Raw genomic sequence first — 23,536 nt, forward strand, 5'->3', positions numbered from 1 at the left:
ATCAAGTGCGTGCTTGTGCTGTTTTGTGGGGCTTGGCACTGACAGGTTTTACTTAGGAGGGGTGGGAATACAGGGGGATTGGATGTAGGGAAGTTTAGTATTTTGGCTATATCAGCCCTGGAGGCAGAGTTAGCACTTGTAATGGGACAAAAGTATTTGTAGTCATCAGATAACTTTGCAGTCAGCTTCAATAGCATCACTCTTTTTTTTTTTTTTTAATTTTTTTTTTTTTTTTTTCCATTTTGGCAGCCAAGCTCTTAGTAGAACCATCTGTCTTTCTATTAGTATTTTTGAGGCCTGTTTTGAAGCCACTTTGCTTGGCAAAGTCACTTTCATCCTTGGAAACGATTTTTAAAAAAAGTTCTGTGGCTTTTTGCCGAAGAAGAGTACTATGTAAAAAATCCACATGGCTGTTCATTTTTGTTCTAAAAGAATATGGCTACTTTGTCTTTGTCTTGAATCAAATGAAATTAGAGGTGATACAACTCCAATGTGACTGTTGGGAAGTGAGAGGCAGGGATTGCAATTTTTACAATGTTTTTATGTTCCTAAATCCCTCCATGAGATTTTCTTTAGTCTTCCTAGTAGATTAATTGGAAGATAAATTGACTCCTTTATTTTTAATTTTTTCTAAAGATCATTGCGTTGAGTAGGATAAACTGATAAATCGACTTTCTTTTATACGAAATGAAAAATCACAGACTATTAGTGGTCATTGAAGATCCCATGCCTCTTCTTGCTAATGGTGGAAAGTCAGCTTTGTTATCCTGGTTACTCCAGTTTGGGTAATTATATCCTGCCTACCTAAACCCCTCTTGTAATCTCATTTGGATATTATATTCTTCATTTTCTCAGAAACTGCTGTGTAGTATTGCTGTGGGCTGCTAAACAGCTGCTATGCTCCCCACTGAAGGTGACTGAATTTCAGTTGTAGGTGAACCAATCCCTAGGACAGTGTGTGCTTGAACACTGTAGCACTCATCAGGCTAAACTCTTGAGGAACATTTGAAAAAGTTTTAGATATTACAGTTTATTTGTGATTGTGCTGACTTAAACCATAGCGCTGCCTTTCATTTTAACATTTGTGTACGTAATGTAAACAACTCTCCTACCATAACTTTGTGCTGTTTGAGCTCTCACACAGAGTCCCTCCAGTCCCTTGATTCTCGTATCTTCCCCAGTCTAGTAATGCCTTCCAGGGTCCTCTTCCGGTTCTAAAGCCCAAAGTCCCTTGTTGATCAGCAACAATTTTGATTTTCCCATAACCCACTCTGGCTGAAATACCCCCAATCCCCTCCTCGTCCCCAACTTGAATGCTGGAATTCACCTTCTCTGATCCTCAACCACGGTGACTAGGCATTGTTGGAGCAAAATCACAGAAAAAGGAAGTCTGACAGCATTATCATTCCTGCAGTCTCCTCTGAGGTCTTCGCATTTTCTGTCACTCTTTCTAATCGTCTGTGGTTTGCTTTCTCTTTCATGTCTCACAGTGGCCATCCAAAACTTCCTCACCTTTTTCCAACTCCGTTCCTCAGTCCCAATCTCCATCATTTTCAGGATATGACCTTGCTTTTATCATTGAGAAGCCTTCTGTCAGGTCTGAATTTTCTGATCTTCCATTTCCCTACCTACAAAATGTGTGTGTATGTATATATATGTATATATATATATATTCCTCTATCCATTGGTACAGCTCCTTTCATCAAGACCAGAGGATGACATGCCACTCCCATTCAAAACCAATACCCCCCATCTCTCTGCTTTGCCTTCCAGCCTCCTCTGGAGTTTTGGTCCACCAGTTAGTTTCTCTCTTTTCTATATTTAAAATACTCCATTTCTATTTGCTCCTTTCAGTCAGTAAATGTGCTCAAAACTCTGTTACCAAAGCAAGCCTTGCTTTCGCCTTCCGTCCCTCTGCACCTGCTATCAAATCTCTCTCCTCAACTCATCTACATTCTCTGAAGACAAATCTACGTTTGTTGTCTCCTTTTCCTTGTCTTTCAGTCCTCTACCTTGTGAAATGTGATTTCTACCCTCTGTTTTAATAGAATTGATGTTTTTCATTCATCTTCTAATTAACAATTTCAAGAGAGATTATTTTTGGTCTCAAAAATATTCTTTCTGCTACGTTTACACAGAGCTCCTAGAGAGCAGGCATGCATGTGAATCATCTTTCAACCCCTAGTTACCTAAAAGCGCACATTCTGCTTAGTGAGTGTTGATTGAATTCATAAACTAATAATAGACCCATGTAACTAGAAGCCAAATTAGTCATCATAAGCACCTATTTAATATATTAATTTCAGGAAGCAACTGAATGGTTTCACAACAGAATATTTGCATAATATATAAAATTTAACTATGAATAATTGATAGGTAGCTACTTGTTCTTTATAAGTGTGATAATGTAGTTGATTTGTGTTGGATTCATAAATCTTTAGAGGATGAGACTGTATGCAGTATCTTGTACACATATTTCATTTTAAAGTTCAATAAATGTAGGAAATAGCCTCTTAAATTTATTATGAGTTATTCTAACTTATGAATAACATGCCTCCTATTAAAAAGAATAATATTTTTGACAAGATAGTTTATTAAAACTTAATTATAAATGTCACACATTTTAAACCTTAATTAGCAGTTTAAAGGGAATTCCATGCATTAAGTGAAAGAAAAGAAATGAGGTTAATAGTGATTAGAATTTGGAAATAGCAAGAACTAGCAAATGTATACAATGAATTACTAACCCTATAACAAAATAATCTTATAATTTGTCCAGAAAACATTATATTGTTTTGGTATGATGTGTTCTTTTCTCCCAAGTGGTGGTAAAATTTCTGCAGCAGTGAGCTGAAAATTACTTAAGATATAACAATAGTACAGTTGATGCTCATTATTCACACTAGTTATGCCCTATGAAGTTGCAGCGAACACTGCATTAATGAATACTGAACAGTTGCTCTTAGGAGAAATATAGTTAGGTTCCTGCGAGCCTCTGGTCACCATATTTTTATCAGCCAATTATTACATAACCTCTTTTATGTGTGCTTCTGTTTAAAGACACCTTGTTTAATATTTATTATTGATTCATTGATATTGAACTCATACCCAGCAGCACTATTGTTATAACTCATGCCTGAATGAAGCTTACTTAATATGCCTATTTATTCTGCAAGGCAAATATCAGCCTTCTTGCTCTTAGGAACATCGACAGCACTTAAGCACTATGCTTGCGTGTATTTAAAATAGTCAAATTACCAAAAGGATTTTTCACTGCTCTGTGCATATCTGTAAATGATCACGAAGGCACTATTGGTACTGATTTTGGGATCTGAGCAAATTTTAGTGAGAAGGAAAATTTACAGTTACAGAATCCTCAAGTAATTAGGATCAACTGTATTTTGAGATGTGTTTAGTTGCATGCGGGAATTTTGGACTGTATTCACTTTACTATTTACTTTGTTCCGAATATTAATAGTGCAGCACTCTGCAATCTATTTTATGATATTCTAAAGAAAACCCACCATTGGGATTGTGAAATTAAGTTTATTTTACATTTTAGTTTCTTTTTTTGCCCCTGTAGTTCCTCTCTCCACCTATCCTCGCATTTCCCACTGTGTAGAGGAAAGAGACTAGATGAAGAGTCAGAAGAATGTAGCATCAGTGTTAACTTTGCTTTTATCCAAATTTGGGATCTTGAACAATTTATTTAGCCAAGCTACACCATATTTCCTTATCAGCACAATGATTGAGTTGTCTTAGATAATCTGTAGGGTTTTTCTTAGCTTTTAACTGTTACTCTTTATACATGGATCTTGAAAAATTTAGACACTAAATCAAATTATAATACTAAAGCAAAATACATTTCAATAATTTAATTCATAATGAAACAAAAGTTTAGAATACACAGACTTAATGAAAGCCCCAAAATTCAATTATTCCTTACAATACTAAAAATTTTATCTGAAAAAATATTCTAAATTATTAATATAAAAATGAATTATCTTGACTGAAAACTGCCTTATGTACAAACCATAAACAGTCAAACAATGGAATCAAGAAAACATTCTCTATACAATAGTAATACAATTGTTTTTTTTTTAAAAACCTTTAGAAATAAAATTACCAAGAAAACTGCAAGAGTTAAATGAAGAAAATGAAGACTTGAATAAATTGAAATACATAACTTTCTATTGACCATTAAGGTATCAGGTTAATAAATTCAAATAGAAATTCCATATTTGAAAATTAATATAGAAAAATAAATGTAAAAATATCTAGGCAGTATTTCAGAAAGAAAATGGTAATGATAGTGTTCTAGCCTTACCTATTATTAAAACATAATGCAAAGCTATAATAATTAAAACAGCATGACAGTAGAACATGATAAACAGGCATGTCTGTCCATTACAGATATATATAATAAATTTCTAATATTTCTGGATCACTTGTATTTCTTTATGCATGCATCATTCCAAAAATCACGGATATATCATAATATATAAGACCATTTAGCCATGGTTTAAAAGTAGAAACACAAAGCAACTGGTACATTAGCAGGCTATTTTTCTCTGGTGAAATTGGATTTCTTTCTGGTCGTTAGATAACTTAGTTGTCCACAGGCCTTTTGTGGACATTTGGAGTTGATGCATGAAGTATCTAGAATGATGGGACTATATAATTCATTCCACTTCTTTATTTATGAACAGTTGCTACATGTAATAGTTTTTGCTTCTGAGTTCTAAAGATACAGTGAGAAATAAGTTATAGCCCTTTTCCTAAATAAGCTCATAGGTCATAGGAAAGACACACTATTATACAAATAACTATTATTCAATACAGTAAGTATTGTATTAGCTTTATGAAATTAAAAGAAGTAATAGTTCTTTCTTCCTGAAAATTGGTACCATAAGAAAGGAGTCCTTCATAGGCAAAGACATTACATGGATCTCAAAAACTTTTGAAGAATGAATAGAATTTTTCCAGGAAGAAAAAGGAAGAGAAAGCACCTAAAACAAGAGAGAAAATACTACTGAACACATTCAGGCATGGAAGAGCACAAGAGTATGCAAGAATTCTTCATGATCCATTGGGACATGAGTAGAGGATATTTGAGGGAAGGCAGTAGAAATATCTGGAAAGATATACTGGGTACAAATTGTGAAGAATCTTGAATACCATGTTTAGGAGTTTGGTCATTATTCTCCAGGTAAAAGCAAACCATCAAAAGTTTTTAAACAACAGGGGCATATAAAGTATAAATATAAGACTCATTTAGGAGGAATTTTATGAGGAATGTAGCTTAATATCTGATTTTATCCCTGTGGGCACTAGAACCTGTAATAGTCAGATGGGATCTACCTTTCCACTACTTATATACCTAAAGGTCCTTTGTGAAAGTCAAACTCATTTGTTGACAGTGACTGAAAGCGTTCTTTAAAAAAGGCACTTCTCAATGAACCCAGAATCGTAAAAGCAGCTTCAAAAAATGCTGATGGCTGGGTCTCACCCTTGGAGATTCAGATTTAATTGGTCTGGGAAGGAGTCTGGGCATTGGGATTTTTCAAAGTTTGCCAGGTGATCCTAATATACATTCAAGTTTGAGAACTACCGCAATAAAACAAGAACCTGTTGTTTCTGCAATTCTAGAAATCAATTTTTCTCATATTTTAATGTATCTAAAATTTGGATGCCTCTTCTATTTCTTGTGTATGTGTAATTTGAAGGTCCTTTTCTTCTTAACTCCAAATGCTCTTATTAAATTTATTATACATCTTATAACCAATGGCGTCATGGAAAGGAGATGTGCTATATAAAATATAATAACTTACTAACAATGAAATATAAAGAATATATAGTAGCTGGTGATAACCCTTAACCAGTGGAGCCAGTTCACAGAGTTTGTAGTTGGTTTCTTTGTTATTCTTGTCTACATCCTTCTTGCACTGAACCACCCCCTCCGCCCTGCTGTTTTGCTTTGGAATGTCCGCCTCTTCTTTTAGCTACTTAACTCCTTCCTACATGCGTGCTCAATGTGCAGTCTTAGATTAGTCTTTAATCAATTGGTTTCCTCATAATATTTCTCTTTCTTCCAGTATGCTCAAAAAATTCTGGCTGTAGTGGTACAAACCTTCAGCTCTAACCCTAATACACTGTCTTTTTGTTTCCTAGATGTTGTCATTACCTTTGTAGTTTCACTATGGTGACAATGATAGGTTTAAAATCCTTTTGGCAAAAAAGATGCTTTCCAATTTGGAGTCGTTGCTGACATCAGATTTCCCATTGTTATAGTGCTTTTTCTGTCCTCTCCGTCTCTCCCTCTCTCTCTCTCTCCTCCCCCCTCCCTCCCTCTCTCCCTCTCTCTCACTCTCTCCCTCTCCCTCTCTCTCTCTCTCCCCCCTCTCTTTCCCCCCCTTTCCCCCTCTCCCTCCCTCCCCCTCTCTCTCTCTTTCACACACACACACACACACACACACACACACACACACACTTTCCCATCCTCCCTCTCTCAGTTCTCACTGCCCCCTCTCCCACACTCATCAACCATAATTTCAAAAATAGCTTGAAGCTTTACTGTAAAAGATGAATTAAAGGAGAAATGGAAGGTGGACTTTTAGAGTAAGAAATTATGAGAACTATAAGAATAATAAGAGCCCTAGCAGTGTGTAATGCCAATGGGAAAATGGGAAAACAGGTCTGAGATATTTCAGTGGTGCCATTAGGATTAGTGACTGAATGAATTTGTAATTATTTTTGTGTTTGTTTTGCTTTTTTTTCTTTACCATCATCCCCACTATAATCAAAGTTTCATGGATGTAGGACCTCGTTTTTCATGTTGACTACTATATTTCTGCTGCTTAGCTCAGTTTCTTTCATATAGTAGGTATTTACTAAATATTTTTCAAATAACTGAAATAGTGTGTGGAAGGATTAGTGAAGGAGAGTAAAGTATCAGATATGTGATTTTTAACATGATCCTAAATTCTCATTTATATATCCAGTGACAAATACTAACCAATAATCATGTTCACCAGGGATATCTTGCTTAAATATTGATGAAAAAAAAATCCTAGGTGTTTTAGTTAATGACAAACTCTTAGTCAATAATGCGACATATCCACAGAAATGACTACATTAGGTTATATTTCTAGAAATTCCTATTTGGTTCAATGACGATAGTGATTCCATTGTGCTTGGTTAACTTATGTGAACCTCATACCTCTGAGAGTCACATGAGCAAATTAGAGTGTATTCCAAAGATGGCAGCCCACATAGAGGCCATGTAGTTTGAGGAATGGTTCAAATGCTTCATAAAGAATAGACACTGATAAAAGTATTGTGCAGAGAGGCTGTAACAGGATTCAAGACACTGGATTTTAGACCCAGTTGTGACTAATTCTGTGTCCATGGGCAAATCAGTTCTGTTTTGGCACTAGTTACCTCTTCTGTAAAGAAACAGGAAAGTTTTAGTTGTTCTCTAAGTTTGCTTTCAGGTCTATTATTCATGAATTTTAAAATTTCTGTATTACATGTAAACATGAGAATTTATCATCAAGTTATGAAGATGCAAAAGACGTAAAATGGTACAGGTTTAGTTAATTTTGTTTTAGAAGGTAGAATTAGTCCTAACAGGTGGAATTTACAGAGGGAGATTTCAGTTCTTTGTGTAGAATAATGTAACTATTACATTAGTGCACTGAGAAAAAGACATGTCATGCAAAGTAGTGATGTTTTCATCACTGTCAAGGATATCATGTAGAGAAAGTATTCATCAGGTTAGAGGTTGAACAATAAATAACATTCAACTCTAGGATTTTCTGGTTCTCTTGTCTAAAGCAGTTTCAAGTCACGGCCTGAAGCCCAGTGTTCTAGCAAGTTTTTATGCCAGTATTTTGAACTGAATAAATGATTTTCTTTTATCATGAAATAAGGAGGGTGGGAAGCATGGAGCACCAGAACTTCTTCTCTTTGATTCGCTTTATCACGTTCAGCAGGTTCAAGGTCAGCTGCCGCCATTAATGATTCCCGTATTCCCTCCTGATCAACGGACACTGGCTGCAGCTGCCCAGCAAGGATTCCTCCTTCCTCCAGGCTTCAGCTATAAGGCTGGATGTAGTAAGTACCATTGATTTTTCATTTAGGAATGGTTGGATGGGAATGGGTTTAAATTAGGCAGTTTAATATTACTGCCACACCAAGAAATGACATCACCCATATAGCATTTTTATTTTAAAGAGGAAACACACAGAAGGTTTGGGAAAGGATTTGTGTTGGTATTTTTTAAAGCTTAGATTACTTTGTGCTTCTGAAGCCAATATTTGCCCTTTGAAATTTGGTTTCATAACTATTATTCCCAGTGTATTCTTAAAATATGAATATAATTTGGGGGCTCATTTTATTTTTGCATAAATAAGACAGGAATCTGCTTTTCAGTAAATTTTCGGTGCCCGGTAAGATAAACCCAAATTTCCTGGTGTGAATTAGATGGCCTTTCAATATTTGTCTCCTCCCTATATTTACAGCCTAATTTTTCACTGATCTTCTTTTAGTTCTTAGACCAAACCATACTCTTTCTTGACTCTTGATTTGTATTGTCAGTGTTCACTCTCTTTGGTATTCTGAACCTCTTCCAACTCAGATCAGGGAGCATTTGCCTAACCTAAGTTAAGTCACTTTCTCTTGCCTCCTTTAGATCCTGTGTATTTTCTCTTTCACTTTAATTGTAAGCCTTATGAGGGCAGTTGCTGATTCTATCTTATTCATTGTTTTATCTCAATTTCTTAGTACAAAATTCACCTATTTATTGAATGAATGAATGAACACTCATTACAAGCAATATAGAGGACAGTTTTGCACTAAGTGATGTTATGCCAAGATACCTGTTTATATTGCTTATTAAATTTAGACGTCTGTGATTTTATGCTTTTTTCTCTTTTTTACCCAAATCTAAATCACACATTGTTAGTCTGGGAAACAAACTAATACTTCACTTAAAAAAATTTAAATAGCCAGAATGCCAACTGTATTCTATTAGATAAAAATAGTAAATCATATTGTAAAGAGGGGCTAGACTGCTAAGCTAAATATGTTCTGGAACATCATTACCATGGCCAGAAAGAATATAGAAAAAGCAAGTTTATTGAAACACTTTATTGATAAAAGTAGAGCTCCACTGAAAAAAATTAATGTTATTTTTAATTTTATACAGAATATTATTTTTAAATTCCATTGGATTCTGACACATATATGTGTTGATAAATTTTCCCATTAGCATCTTGCTATGCATTAGTATTTATTGCATTGGAGATATTCTGTCCAACATTACTAGAAATCAGTTCTAGGTTTCCTATTAGGTGATGTGAATTTTCACATCTGGGATTTCAAAATTTATTTCTAGTCTTTAAACCTTTCTCTATATCATATCAAAGAAATGGGATGTAATTGTTTTAATTATACAGAGCCAATTGAGATGCGTAGATTGCAGTTGTGATGTTCAGATAAAAGTGATCTGAACTCAGGGCTGTAAAAATGTGTTCTTGTATGGTATTTAGCTCTTTGGGGTTTTTGCAAATCTTTGTCTTGACTTTGGTTTCCTATGTTTTAAAATGGTGTTCTCACTCTGGACCCTTAACTTACTCATTTAATATTATTTACCACATCATTCTACCTTTGTAGATCATCGACTCATCCAGACACACCAAATTTCTTTCATGATTAATGACTGTATTTATTCTAAATATTTTAAATTCTGAGAATAATTTAAATTTGAAGAATAGTATTTTAAATTCTGTTGCTACACAGAATTCTGAGTTTTTAATCATAAAAGTTTTTTGTTTTGTTCCCATTATCCTAAGAAATTACTTTTCACGTTAAACGCATGTTGCCAATGTGTTTTTGGTAACCTTGGTTACTAAAGTGAAAAAAAAAATACACTTTTAAAAATCATTAGTTGCTTCTGACTGCACCTGCAGCATATACATATAGACCAGTTCTGCCATTTTTCCAAAAAAAAAAAAAGTTTTTTAAAGCAACTGCAGAAGTAAGTCCCATTAGCAAATATTGTGGTGAAGAGGAAAACCACACTGAGTATGAACAATAGCATAACTGTAGGCCTGGAAAAGGTCAGTAATAACTCTGCCTCTCACTTCCATTTGACAGAGTTGGCATATTACTTTTGTTCAGTGTTAATGTAATGTGGCATGTAGAAAATTTTCCCTTTCTAAAGTTGTTAGTATATTAACCATTTGATATTCATACCTTCAGTGCTTAAAGTTATAAATGATAACCACTTCTTTTGGAACCGTGGAAATAAAATAGAATAAAGCTTCTTCAGCTGCTGGCAAGCTTGAAACTGGTGTCATGCCAAACTGTAGAACTAAGCAGAAGCCAGTAGCAAAAGAAATTGCCACCCTTTTTGACATTCTGGCACTTTGAGTCAGTTTGAATGAGGAGCTGAGTAGAAGTGGTAAATAGTCTGGACCATTTCCTCCCTAATCACATTGCAGGAAAGGAATAGAGGTAGGGAAAAAGATATTATCTTCTCTCTTTAGTGGGACTTCCTATTCTATTCCCCCCATAATTGTCTACCACTTGTGACTTCTCTGGTTGCCTGTTTTGAGTGGTATTATGTAGTTCTCTATGAAAGAGATGGGCCAATCCATCTTGATTTTAATTTCAATTAAATATGAACGGTACACTATTTGTTGCCATTAAAAAACAGATGATTTTCTCTATCTATTTATTATAAATAGAAAAAAGGTTGATGATAAATATTCCTGTTTAGACTATGTGTATTGATAAATATATAAAATAAATTAAAAATCTCTGGAACTAAACGAGAAGAATCTTTAAGTGTTCCTAAAAGGGAAAAATAAATACACAGGTTGAGGAATCTAACCATTGTAGATTGAGTTAACATTGCCTGTTTTCTGAAAAAGAAGCTTTTAGTTGGATATAAAGATATTTTTCTTTTAATAAATAATAGTGATAGAAATATGGTGTGGGATGAAGACACAAAATGCTGGATCTTTCTTAGCTACTAGAATGCATACCATTAAGCAGCATAAGAATAAGGTAATACTAACACAGCCAGAGACCTCAGAGCAAATGGGCTAAATAGAAAAGAAGTTTTAAGGAACGTTGTAGTCCACTATTATCCATGAATATGTACCCCAGATTACTATTGATATTTTTTTACCAGAATCTCAGATTCTGTTTTGGCATTTGGCATTAATGAAATCAAGCATAAAACCACATGTCTTCATGGACACATATCTACTTATTGCTTTTCCTACTTATTTCTTAAAATCTAAAAATATTTGCAAACTCCTGAGAAGTGAGAATAATGATGTATTATTGATCGCATGATACACACACACACACACACGCACACGCACACACACACACACACACACACACATGAATACACACAATATGTAGAGAACTTGAAAATAATTATGTAAAAACACTGGTTTAATCAGTTTATTTCATTCAGAGATCGATTTATTCAGGGAAAAAATTAGTCAAATAATCTGTATTTTTAACTCGGCAGTTCTATTATAACTGTCAGCTAGGTTGCTATATGTAAACACACCCCATATTTTATAACACGTAATTATAAATCCCAATCCTAAATTATATTTGTGAATAATGGCTCATTTTAATCAGAAAACAATCATTACAGCCCTTTAAATAATTTTGAGAAACTGAGTAGCTAAGGCTCTAATTCTGGATTATGAAATAACTGGGTGTACATATGAATCAGTTCAAGTACACGGTGGGGGGTTGAATAGTCCAAGGACACGGTCCAGTTGCCTCTGCTGGAAAGTCCGAGTAGAATCCTAACCTGTTAACCCAAGACTTCAACCTGTGAGCTGTGAAGCTTGCGTCAGGTACATATTTTTGAAATAAAATTTAAAATGCCTTTGACACCTGCAAACCAGTTTTAGTCAGGAAGTTACCTCTTTTGAATTTGCTCATCTTAGAAAAAATTCTACTTTAAAGGGAGGAAAATAATTCTGAATGTGCGTGTTGGTGTTAGGCCAACATTTTAGACTTGAGAGAGACTTTTTAGATAAGGGGGTTGAAGGGCATAAATTTGTTCAGTATTACTTTATCTCCAACTCCAGTCCCCTTTTTGCAACACACAGCTTCCTCCCACCCCACTCTCAGGTTAAGTGCTGTCCCTTCAGAGCATATAATTTACAGACAGAAATGAGAGGAGTGGATGCTTTTCTTATTACTGATGACTGCAGTCCTACTTTCTGTTTAGATGTACACTTTCCAGTCATGTAATTGTAGGATGCTTTAGAAATTTTGACCAGGGGACATTTTATGTGGAAATAAAAAAACCTGCAGGAAAGACAAAATCCAATAAAATAACCCATTTTCTATATATTGTATAAAATAAACAGTTGTAAAAGAGCTGACGATAGTTTAGCCAAAAGTGTCAAATTGAATGTGTCACATAAACTATAGATACAGTCTTGCCCCATGGGGGGCATGTGCTTAGTGACATGGTTCCCAAACTGTGTCCCAAAGTTCCCAGGATGCTGTAGCTAATTTGTAGGGGCACAAGGGTTATTTTTAAATTTCAAAGAAAATACGGAAGTATCTATCAGACACTATGTAAACTACCATAATTAAGTTGTTTGGACTTTACTACTTAATGAAATTGAGTGGTTGGATATTTCTTTTGTCTTAAGGGTACCATGAAAAATTATTGAGCCACTGATAGTGCCTTACTCCAAGAAAATTGGAAATTTTTGGTCTAGTATAGCATATATTCATTTAAAAAATTATGGCGACCTTTTCTTTTATTTAACCTGGAAATTACTGTTGTTGACCTATTATATTGCCAACCACAGAACACAGTATTATGACAAAATTCATTTTGCACTTACAGGGCTATATACAATATTGTGAAGAAAATCACTTGATTCATTTGTCTGTACCAGTTGTTTCCTTTGTCTATATGATTTCAAGCATTGAATTTTTTGTTTGTTTTTATTTAATCAACCCAATCTGAAATCGGTGACCAAAAAAAGGAGAGGTACCTGGAATGAGAGAGCATGGACTTGGAATCACGTTTTTATCTCAGAATTCTGCTACTTTGTCCTTGTTACAGAGATTAAATAAGATCGTATATAAAACACTTGCCTGTCTTACTAGGTTATTTATAAATGATAACTACTGTGCTAAGATAAATAATGCCAGCAAAACATAAATCCTGCTTCAAGGAAAAAAAAAAAAAAGGATTCTAAAACCACACCTAGCGTTTAAATGCATTTCATATCTTACCTAGGATTAAGCTCCCTCTGGCACACCTGAATGAGGCTTCCTCTGACTGAGGAAAATAACTGTTTACAGAAAAGTAGTACCATTCTATTGGAAACATTTGATTTGCTATAACCTTAACCTTAACTTTTAATTATAATCAATAAGTTTTAAATTTTTTCATTGTCATTTTCCACTTGTCTGTTTATCAGAGCTCATGTTGGAAAAGTTCATATGATGTTTAGAAAATGTACTTAGTCACTGTTTTTGCTGTATGAAACTAGAAATATATTCACATGCTCATTCTGCATTTTAACACATTGATTAATTTTGGGGAAATATGCTAATAAAATAGCCATATAAAGTTACTGATTGAAATATTTAATTGCCCCCTGAGATTAGCTAAAATAAATAGTAGTCGAAGAACCAAGCTTAATAAACTTAAAATATACTGTATTTACTCTTCATCAGTTTTCTGAACAGTATTTCCACTTCCAATAAAAAAGGAAACTCTCAGTTAATTAGTTCCTTATACACCACAATAAAATTAATGTTTAGGAGTTAAATACCATACAATTCCTCAGGCATGTTTGCTGATATATTCCTGTTTTTAGTTAATGTCACATGTTCCATTGTTTAATGGGGGTATCATGTGGCTTCCATCATATCTCTCTTGTGCAAAGGGTCCATGTGTCTGGCATTTTAGGAGATTGTATGCTAATTTATGATTTAACTGTCAGCTGACATGCAGGTCATTGACAATCAGTGCTGAAACAACCACCAAATCACAAGCTAAAAACCATTGACATGGTATGCATTTATCAAACTGGCAAAACAGGAAACGTGTTGTCGAGGTCACATACTGTAGGTTCTTTGTAAATAAGTGGAGAGAAGAGGATGTAATCATATCTGCAGGCTTCTGTGTTGTGTATATTAGAATTATTGTGACCAGCTCTTGCTGTCCTTCATCCCCCTCCCCAAATCTTATAAACCAATGACTTTGGGAGAGCCTGACTTAGTTGTACAGCTTCGTAAATATTTATTTTTGTAAAGAATTGCTTTGATACCTGAACAGCCAATCATTTAAATTTCTGTTTGAGGAAGTTAGATTAGTGGCTTAAACATATGAAATGATTGAAAAACAAAGGGAACTGAGTACAAAAATGTACACAACATTTCAAAATTACACGGTGACAACCACCATCCAGTTCTCATGGGAGAAACGTTTCTAGGTCAATACAATATATATTTTTGATAAACAATGGAGTTGATAATATTTTCCCAAGATTCATCACTGCGAAAAGGCAGACGTTTTTGTTGTGGCAGTCACAGTGTTATTACGTGGTATAAAAATAATAGCTTATCCTGTGCTTTGTTGATTATAAAACATACTCACATATTGATTTTAAGCATCACAACACTGTGAGGTGATAACAGATCTCTATTAGCAACCAGTGTTTAATCCAATCCCCCCTCCACACACACACACACACTACCACTATCAAGGCACACACATACACAAACAAAAAAGCAAAAATGCTTTCTTTGATAAATTCTTCAGATTTTATTAGACCGTAACTATATTTAACCTTTATTACACCCTGTTTGTTTTTAACAATAAACAGCATAAGAATGCCACTCAGTTTCAACCTGAAGCTTATTCAGCTCAGTATACTCCTTTGACATGATTGTCCTCCTTGAAAATTTAGATATGTCAAATGGAAAGAGTGCTTAGCTGTCAGCCAAGAGACCTCAAAATATGGTGTTGCCATATGAATTTGCCAGCCCCTAGACTTCTAGGTTCCTATTTTGTTGGCACAGCAAAAATGAAATCCCATCTCAGTAGCAGACTCACACAAATTAAGCTCATCAAACTGAAGTATAAGCCCAGAAGAGCAATATGTTATTTTATTTGAATCACTGTAACTGTTAGTGGTACTGGACAATGTTAATCTTCAGTAAGCATGCTCTTTCACGTTAGAAAGCTCCACGAGCAGGCAAACTTTTGTCGTTAGATTGATTGAAAAGAATGGAAGCAGAAAAATATTTAATAAAACAGGCTAAGATAGCATTTTGCTTCAAACTCTACAAAAGGTAGATATTTTCCATGAGGACTGAAAGAGTCACGCTCTTGGCATATCATGTGAAAATAGGATACTGCATTAATTTGGATACAGGTTTAGCTGATGTAAAAGACCAAAATAATACTAACTTAAACATGGTGAACAAATATTTTTCACTCACATAATAGTCCAAGCATTGCTTATATGGTAGGTAGCTCCATGACATCAGGTCCCAGGCTAGTTCTCTTATTTGTTGAAACTGCCTTCCACGATTTGTAGCTTACATGTCACAGTCTTAGATATCTTATTCAGCTACCATACCTCCATTCCAGCCAATATAAAGGGAAAAGGCAGAGGGAAACTACAGCAATCTTTTAAACACTACTCTTTTCCTAATAATTTATTTTGGCTCTTTTTTCAAAGAGTATATTTAAACTTTTCTTAAACCTATTTATATAGTCAGCTCATAATGCTCTTCACATTGTTCTAATATATTAAAGGTAGCACTTGCTGTTTGCGTAAACCTTAAGTGATGTAGAAATATAGAAAACAGGAACTAAAACTTGTCTGCCTACACACAAACAGTCCTCTAATCCCATTCCCTGGAGGTAACTGCCATTAACAATTTGGTACACATTTTTCCAGAACTAGATGTAGATATAAGTGTGTGTCTATTATATACAACTGTTATATATCTAGATATAGATATGCAATATATAGGATGAGAGCATATCTTAGTATTGTAATATGCATAATACACACATAACATGTATATGTACTATATAATATATAAGGTGTGTGAGGATAAATGCCTTATAGACTATAATCTACTTACAAATATAAAAAATATATTATAGGCACCTTTCTTCCTCCATGCTTTTAGACCTAAATTATCCTGAGTCATATTTCATTAAACTGGATGTACCATATTTTATTTGTGTTCCTCACTAATGAACATTTAAGTTTGTCTACAACACTTACAATTTCAGACTATTCTACAGTAAACATTTTTGCATGCACATATTTTCCCCAAATGAATTCTTTATGTAACCAGTTCTCTTCCTAGTAAATTATATTTTACTTTATCTGTTCCTTTTTGAACACTTTTCACTTGTGAGATTGCCTCTAAATTCTAATGCATTCTGAGTTGGTTGACAGAGGATTTAAAATTTTCAAAATTGACTGATCTGAGTTTAGCTGTAAATATGCATCAATTGGACTTGTAGTCTGAAACTGTTAATTGTCTAGCTTTAATAAACTCTGCCGAAAAAATTAAATAAGGGGTCAGAAGATCTTAGTAGTCACTGTCCCATTTCATATTATTCTCTGCTCTTGGGCAAGCCTTTCTTCTCTCTGTGCCTTAGCTTTTCCATCTTTCAGGTAGCCACAGTTATGTCTCCCCTACCCACTTCATAAGGAGATTGTAAAATTTAAGTGGGATGAGTATATACATTTCTAAAGAAGTTAAATTATTGTGTAAGTGTACTATATCATTATTATTTATTAAATGTATAATCCCATTTTGAAAATTTTAAATGTGTCATAATAAAAAGGATTTCAGGAGTTCATTCTAGGTCAGTGTGCTTCTAGCCATTCAAGACATTTGTATTCGTTGTTTTTATTTAGGGGCACAAAAGGGAAAATTCCATAACATTTATTAATTCCCATGGGTCTAAAATTTATCATTCTAGTCAAAACCTGTAGACCAGGAATCATCCCAAATATATATCCTACTAGCTTACTCTTACAGCGGTTTAGGAAGCTTCCTGTTCTTACCTGTAGACCACAGGCTCTGGATATACTCCAGGAGGTAGGATGTCTGTCAGTAGCCCTGACAGAAAAGTAGAATGGCTGTAAAGGGGATCAAAAAATTAAATGCTTACTAAGCCTTAATATTAAAAGTGGGAAATAAAAGAGATAGCATTCAATTTGATCTTAAGTGACTTATAAGACTGCCCCTCTTCCAAATTTCTACTTTCTAATACTTCAGTCATTTTGGATGCATTTTCTTTGTACTATTTATGTCCTCATAAGACACACAGGCAAAATTTAGGCATAGTATTCGAACATAGATCTGGATGTAGAAGCAGTTCCTTAATTAATGATTCTCCTTGAGCAGCTTAAAATGAGTTATTGTACAGTAGTAATGCTAGAAAACAGAAGGGAAGGGAGACTTCTTTGATCCATTGTCACCTTTTCAGAGATACTCAGATTTCTTAGATAATTAATCCAGGAATTTTCATTAGTATTAGAATTCTCCAGTTTATGGGCAAAAAGGTGAAAAAAAATGCTGTATCATTTATATGCATAAATGTCTTTCCATTCTGAAAGGCGTTTCTTAAACAGTTCATAAATTGATCTCTTTCTAAAGTAGCCAACTAGGTAACTATTAAATTAAGTAGAATAAAGTTTTCATTTGCTATGCTACATTAAAAAGTCATAAAAATATATTTTATTTTTTAAAAAATCTCATTGAAATAAAGTCTGTAACAAAGCAGTTAAGAACTAACAATTACCTCAAAATATCTTATTTTAAAATAGCTCTATTGTCAAACAAAAGCTAATTTACTAATTTTACTTTCTCAAATAAAATTTATATGAAATATTTATATTCATTACTACCATTGCGTGGGAGTTCATATAAAATATTAGCATTTCTTATAAGAAGTTTCAAATGTTAAAGTCTTATTTTACTATTCTGGCAAATCTAAAAAGACTTTACAAATTTTCTGCATTTAGAAACCCCTTCACCTTTATTTGCGTATACCATATCAGTTGTTCTGGGTTCCACAAGAAGGTTTAGAAGAACAATTATAAATTTAACTACTTACAGTGAGGGAGAAAGTATAGCTCAGCTTATTGCTGTAAGGAAGCAAATTTCAACTTGCTTGGATTTCAGAAAGTTTAAAGTGATATGGAACAATCATGATGATGAAAGATTTTGCTTTTATGTTTTGTTTATATGTAACACCTGCTTTTCTAGTAGATACCTTGACCATGCTCAGATGCTTTGTAATAATGGATTCTCATTAGTAAACTGAAATCATTTTAAGAATTCAGAAATGTTTATTATTTATTTTTAATGCCCAGGGAGATGTGAATTGATTTTAAAATCAAAATTTACAAAAGAGATAAATTATAGAATATTGTAGAATTATTTATTGTATGAAAATATGTTACAGAGACTAATTTATTCTTTAACCACCTTCTGTGGGTCCTAATTTCCTCATACCTCCAAACTCTAGGCCTCTCTATTCCCCTCCATCTTCTATCTTTTATCATCTGTAGCTGAACACTGTATTTGTTTGAATTAAACCCTGCACAAAAAACTAATTTGTTACACATTTTAAATTATTTGCTTATGTTTCTTAGACTAAAACTTGAGTTTTCGACATGCTGAGAGCTGTCTCCTGTGTTTGATATTTGTTATTTTTTTAATTAAATGAATTCCTCATTCATTTATTTAGTCCATAAACTTTTCAACAGCCTTAAATGTGTCAGGCATTATGCTATTAACTGGAGATTCAAAGACGAATAAGACATGGTCTCTGCCTTTAGGAAGCTTGCTGTCCAGCTGGGGAGAATGGGATTGCTATGGTCTGAATATTTATGGCCCCCCCAAATTCTTACATTAAAATCCTAACCCTCAAGGTGATGGTATTAGGAGGTGTGGCCTTTTGGGGGGTAATTAGGGTAGAGCCCTTATAAAAGAGAGTTCAGAGAGCTGCCTTGCCCCTTCCACCATGTAAGGATGCAGCAAGAAGACAACATCTATGAATCAAGAAACAGGCCCTCGTCAGACACAGAGTCTACAGGTTCCAAGATCTTGGACTTCCTAGCTTCCAGAACTGTGAGATATAATGAATGTTTGTTGTTTATAAACTGTACAGTTTATAGTATTTTGTTATAGCAGCCCAAATGCACTAAGACAAAGATAAAAAATAGTTGTAATATGGTAGAGATATTACTTAAGAGAATTCTTTAGAAAAGAAATTAATTTAAAATCTAAGAGTGGTGAAAGTATCAGGGAAGGCTTCTTTGTGTGGGGATCCTTAATTCAAATTCTGAACGGTGAAGGCAACTAAGCAATTGAAAAAGTGGCTGGGGTAGAGGGATACAGAAATAATACTGAAGGCAGATAAAACTTTCTGGTCTCTATCTTTTCTGGATAGAAACCAGAAAGCAAGAGATAGAACAGGCTGTACATGAGTTAAAGAATTTAGTGTTAAGAGTAAATTATAAAGCAAAAAATGATGAGTGCCTTGTTTGAGAACATAGGAGGTCGATTCAGGGAAATACTTATAGATGTTACATAGTGCAGGAACTGAAAAACCATTGTAGAGCTAAAGCCCAGGATTGAGATCATACTGGCATCCACCCGTCCGTCCATCTACCCATCCATCCATGCACCCATCCATCCGTCCAACCCACCCATCCACCGATCCACTTACCCATCCACCCATCCATCCATTCACCCATCCATCCATCCATCCATCCATCCATCCATCCATCCATCCATCCATCCATGTCAAGGCATGCTTTTCTTGTTTGTGTTGTGTTTTTTGGTCCCTAACATACAGTATATAATCAATAAATATTTATCACACTTTAAATACAATGAATAAATATTTATGCATTGTCTGTAATGAATGCCCCTGAAAACTGAATAGAGAATGGATTTCTTTACCAGAAGACTGGGAGACTGATTGGGAGGCTCTTCTAATAGAAAGAAATGAAAGCTTGGGAGTTAAAAGGAACAGATCTTAGTGATTTATTGGCCACAGAGAGTGAAAGAGAAGGAGGAATCAAGTATGTTTTTGTATTTATAGCCCGGGTGACTGGGTATCACTAAGTGACATAGAAATACCAGGAGTACAAGCAGGTTTTGGAAGAAAGATGATGAGTTAAGTTTTGTACATGTGAAAATTGAGCTTCCTATGGGACAGCTAGGGAGGATTGTTTAAAAAAACAGTGGGAGAGGTCTAGGCTGGAGTCACTGATTTGAAATACATTAGTTTGTATATGGTTGTTGAACCATGAGAGTGGGATAAGATCATTCAGGAAAGGCAAATAGAAGGAGAAAAACCAAGCGCCAAGGATTAGACTCCAAGGAATACCAATATTTAAGGGATAAGTGAAGGAAGGTAGAACAGCCTGTTGTAGAAATAATAGTCAGCATGTGTGCAAGGTATGAGAACCAAGAGAGCATGTTTTAAGAAAAGTCAAGAGAGTATAGATGTAGTTAGGGAAGGAGGAAATCATTAACAGCATCAGCCGTTGCAGAGAGATGTTTGTTAAAATTTGACAATTTGGAGGTCATTAATGGATTTATAAAGCATTTTTTAAAACTGTAAGGATTGAGAACAAAAATGTAGGGGAAGTATTTGAAATTACCATTGAAGACTGGTTTCTAGCAATATAGATGAGCAGTGAAAATAAATGGTGGTTTTAGGGAGTTTTTAGAGTCTCGATAGTTTATTCTTTTAGGATAGTAGATAATTAACTGTGCATGCATTTAAGGACATAATTATGTGCAAATTTCTAACCCTGGTATTTAAGGTCCTCAATAGGCTCTAATCAAACTCCTGAAGAGGTCTTCTATTTGAAATGAGTTCAGCTTCATTCATGAAGACATTTTACTTACTCCTTTCTTTGATCCTGGAGGACTTCTTAGCTTCAGGCTCATTCATTTATTCATTCAGCAAGTACTGTTCAGCATCTACTCGATGCCAGGCCTTGCAGCTCGTAGGCTTCTCTCATCTTTTCTCGTTTTTATTTTTCATTCAAGGCCCAACTCAAGCCCAGCTTCTCCTCTGGTTCTTTCCTCAAAGATTCCAGCTGGTATAGATTCCTCTTTTCCCTGGTAACTCCTCCCTTTGTTATTCATTTAGCGCTAATCATGCAGTTTCATTTCATTCATTTCATTTTCCAAATGTATGTCTTGTTTTCATACTGGAAAATGTCATGAAGGCAAGGATTGCACCTCTAATTTCTTTTGTGTCCTCCACAGAGCTGAAAGAACAGTAAGTGAATAAATATATCTATTATGAAAATTGAAGTATACTTTTTCATAACGTTTTAAACGTAGTCTATGATGTTTTATAAAACTTAATGTCTTTCTTACTAAAAATAGTAATGGCTATTAGTACTTATTAATTGTGGGATCATCATGGACACTTTAAAATTTTGTAGAATGGGAATAATAGTGTCTGTCCTACTTAGTTGTGAAGATTAAATGATATTTTATACACGCACGTGTGCATATGTTCATATCTATATGGATATATATATGTGTGTATACATATATGTAAAATATTTTTAGCAGAGTGCTAAAAGTCAACAAATATTAACTGCACACATTCCACATCAGTGGGAGAACAGTGAATTATTCAAAAGTGACGTTGGGACAAGTAAATAATTATTTGGGGGAAAAATGTTATTTCTTTCCTAAACAATGTACCAAAATAAAATATAAGCCCAGAGTGTGATTTTTTCCTCATATTTTTCCTGTATCTCTTTTCTCCAATCAAATTGTTTATCGAATCTGTCTCCCAAAGCTGTTCCCTCCTCTCCTTCCTCACGATTAGTTCAGGCCATTACCATTTCCCACTTGATCTACTACAGTAGTTTTAACATGTCTGTCTGTCTCCAGTCTCTTTCTCCTCCAGTAGGTCTATCCCTTGCCACAAAATTGGTTTATCTAAAATACAAATCAGACTGTGTCATTTCCCTGCTTAAAATCTTTCAGTGAGTTAACATTGCCTTCAAAGTAAAGCACAAGGCTCTCGAAGACATGAGTTCTACCTACCTTTTTAGCAGCATTGCTTACCATTTCCTTTCTGCATCAGGTACACTGGGAGAAATAAAAGTACCCTGGATGTAGGGGCAAGTATAGGATAGTGGTTATTGTTACCACTGCCTGGAGAACGGCAGGGGTTCCTTCAAAGCAGAAGGTACCCACCAACTCCTCTACTGGGCCATGAGATGAAAGAAAGCAGTTACCTTCCAAAGTTTCATCCACAGTGTCCTTTTTAACTTCATTGTGTCTTACACTCCTACAAAGCTCCCTTCACCTGGAAATTAGAGTAGTAAGAGCAGCATTTTAAAAGTACTGATCTGAGAAGATGATTAATTAGAGCAATCTTGACTGCATGAAGTGATGGAGGCTTACTATCTGAGTCTCTAGCAGCTAGAAGACATGGAAAGTAGGTGGTAAAATGGTCCTGAAGTATAATTTGGTAGTGAAAATGGCCATCTTTTAAGAGGCACTTTAACAAATAATCTTCCTTTACTATCTAGTCTCTTTCCAGGTTAAGATCTTTCCTTGGGGGTTTCAGAGTACCTTTTACACTCTTCTACTTTGCTCACTGTATCACTGGATTGGTTTACGTCATTATTTCCGTCACTTGATTAGGAACCCCCTCTAGGGCAGGGATCGTGTGTGTGTAGGTTTTAATTTTTGTATTTTCCAGCACCTAGAGAAGGCAATCTGGTGTTTATAAAGGAGGCAAAAACAAACAAAAAACATGAAAGGCCAGTAAAGGAATGAGTCTCCATACTTTAGTAAAGATAATGCCATAAGACTTTCCAGAATCTTTGTATTAGTTCAGTGGATGAAAGGGTGTGTGTCGTTGACCCAGGTTAAGAGCATACCTGCTTTTCACAGTCTTCCACAGCCTAAATAACCCTCTTGGAAAAATTGGGATTTTTTAACCATATTGTTATATGGCATACAAACGAATCCTTCATAACATGACTGAAGATAATTAGTATCTGAATATCTACCACTATTATACTGATGCATTTAACATGCTTTCTGAGAGATTATTTAATACTAGTTATATAGCATTTGTATCAGTAGATACTGTAAGATAGGTTGCCTTCTGAAAACAATTGACCAACATGCCTCAGTATATTTTCTAACTTTTTGAAAAATTTTAGTTTTGAGCTAGATTTTCCATGCTTGGCCTTGAAATAAGAAGTAAATTAATCTTGGAAAGACTTAGGGAAAAACTGTTCAAATGGTTAAAACTTAGCAAAGAGTAAAAGAAATTACTTTTAACTATGAAAGTCAATTTGAATAACTTACACATGGTTGAACTTTAAAAGTCAGAATTTTCCATTATCTGATTTTTGCTAAGCAAGTATCTCTTGAGGTATTTACAAAATAAACCTGTCGTAATTTTTTTTTGTACAGT

General features: G+C 34.6%; 1 protein-coding gene across 2 annotated transcripts in view; it reads left to right on the plus strand.

Annotated features, from left to right (window-relative positions):
• SOX5 (SRY-box transcription factor 5) overlaps positions 1 to 23,536 on the plus strand; it is a 338,183-nt gene that overhangs the window by 206,182 nt on the left and 108,465 nt on the right. For both annotated transcript variants that reach the window (XM_063075388.1, XM_063075389.1), the window contains exon 6: positions 7,995 to 8,115. In XM_063075388.1, coding sequence (XP_062931458.1) covers positions 7,995 to 8,115 — 121 coding nt within the window. The remainder of the gene's footprint in view (positions 1 to 7,994; positions 8,116 to 23,536) is intronic.

This window comes from Cynocephalus volans, chromosome 12, assembly GCF_027409185.1.
Source record: "Cynocephalus volans isolate mCynVol1 chromosome 12, mCynVol1.pri, whole genome shotgun sequence".
NCBI classification, from domain to species: domain Eukaryota; kingdom Metazoa; phylum Chordata; class Mammalia; order Dermoptera; family Cynocephalidae; genus Cynocephalus; species Cynocephalus volans.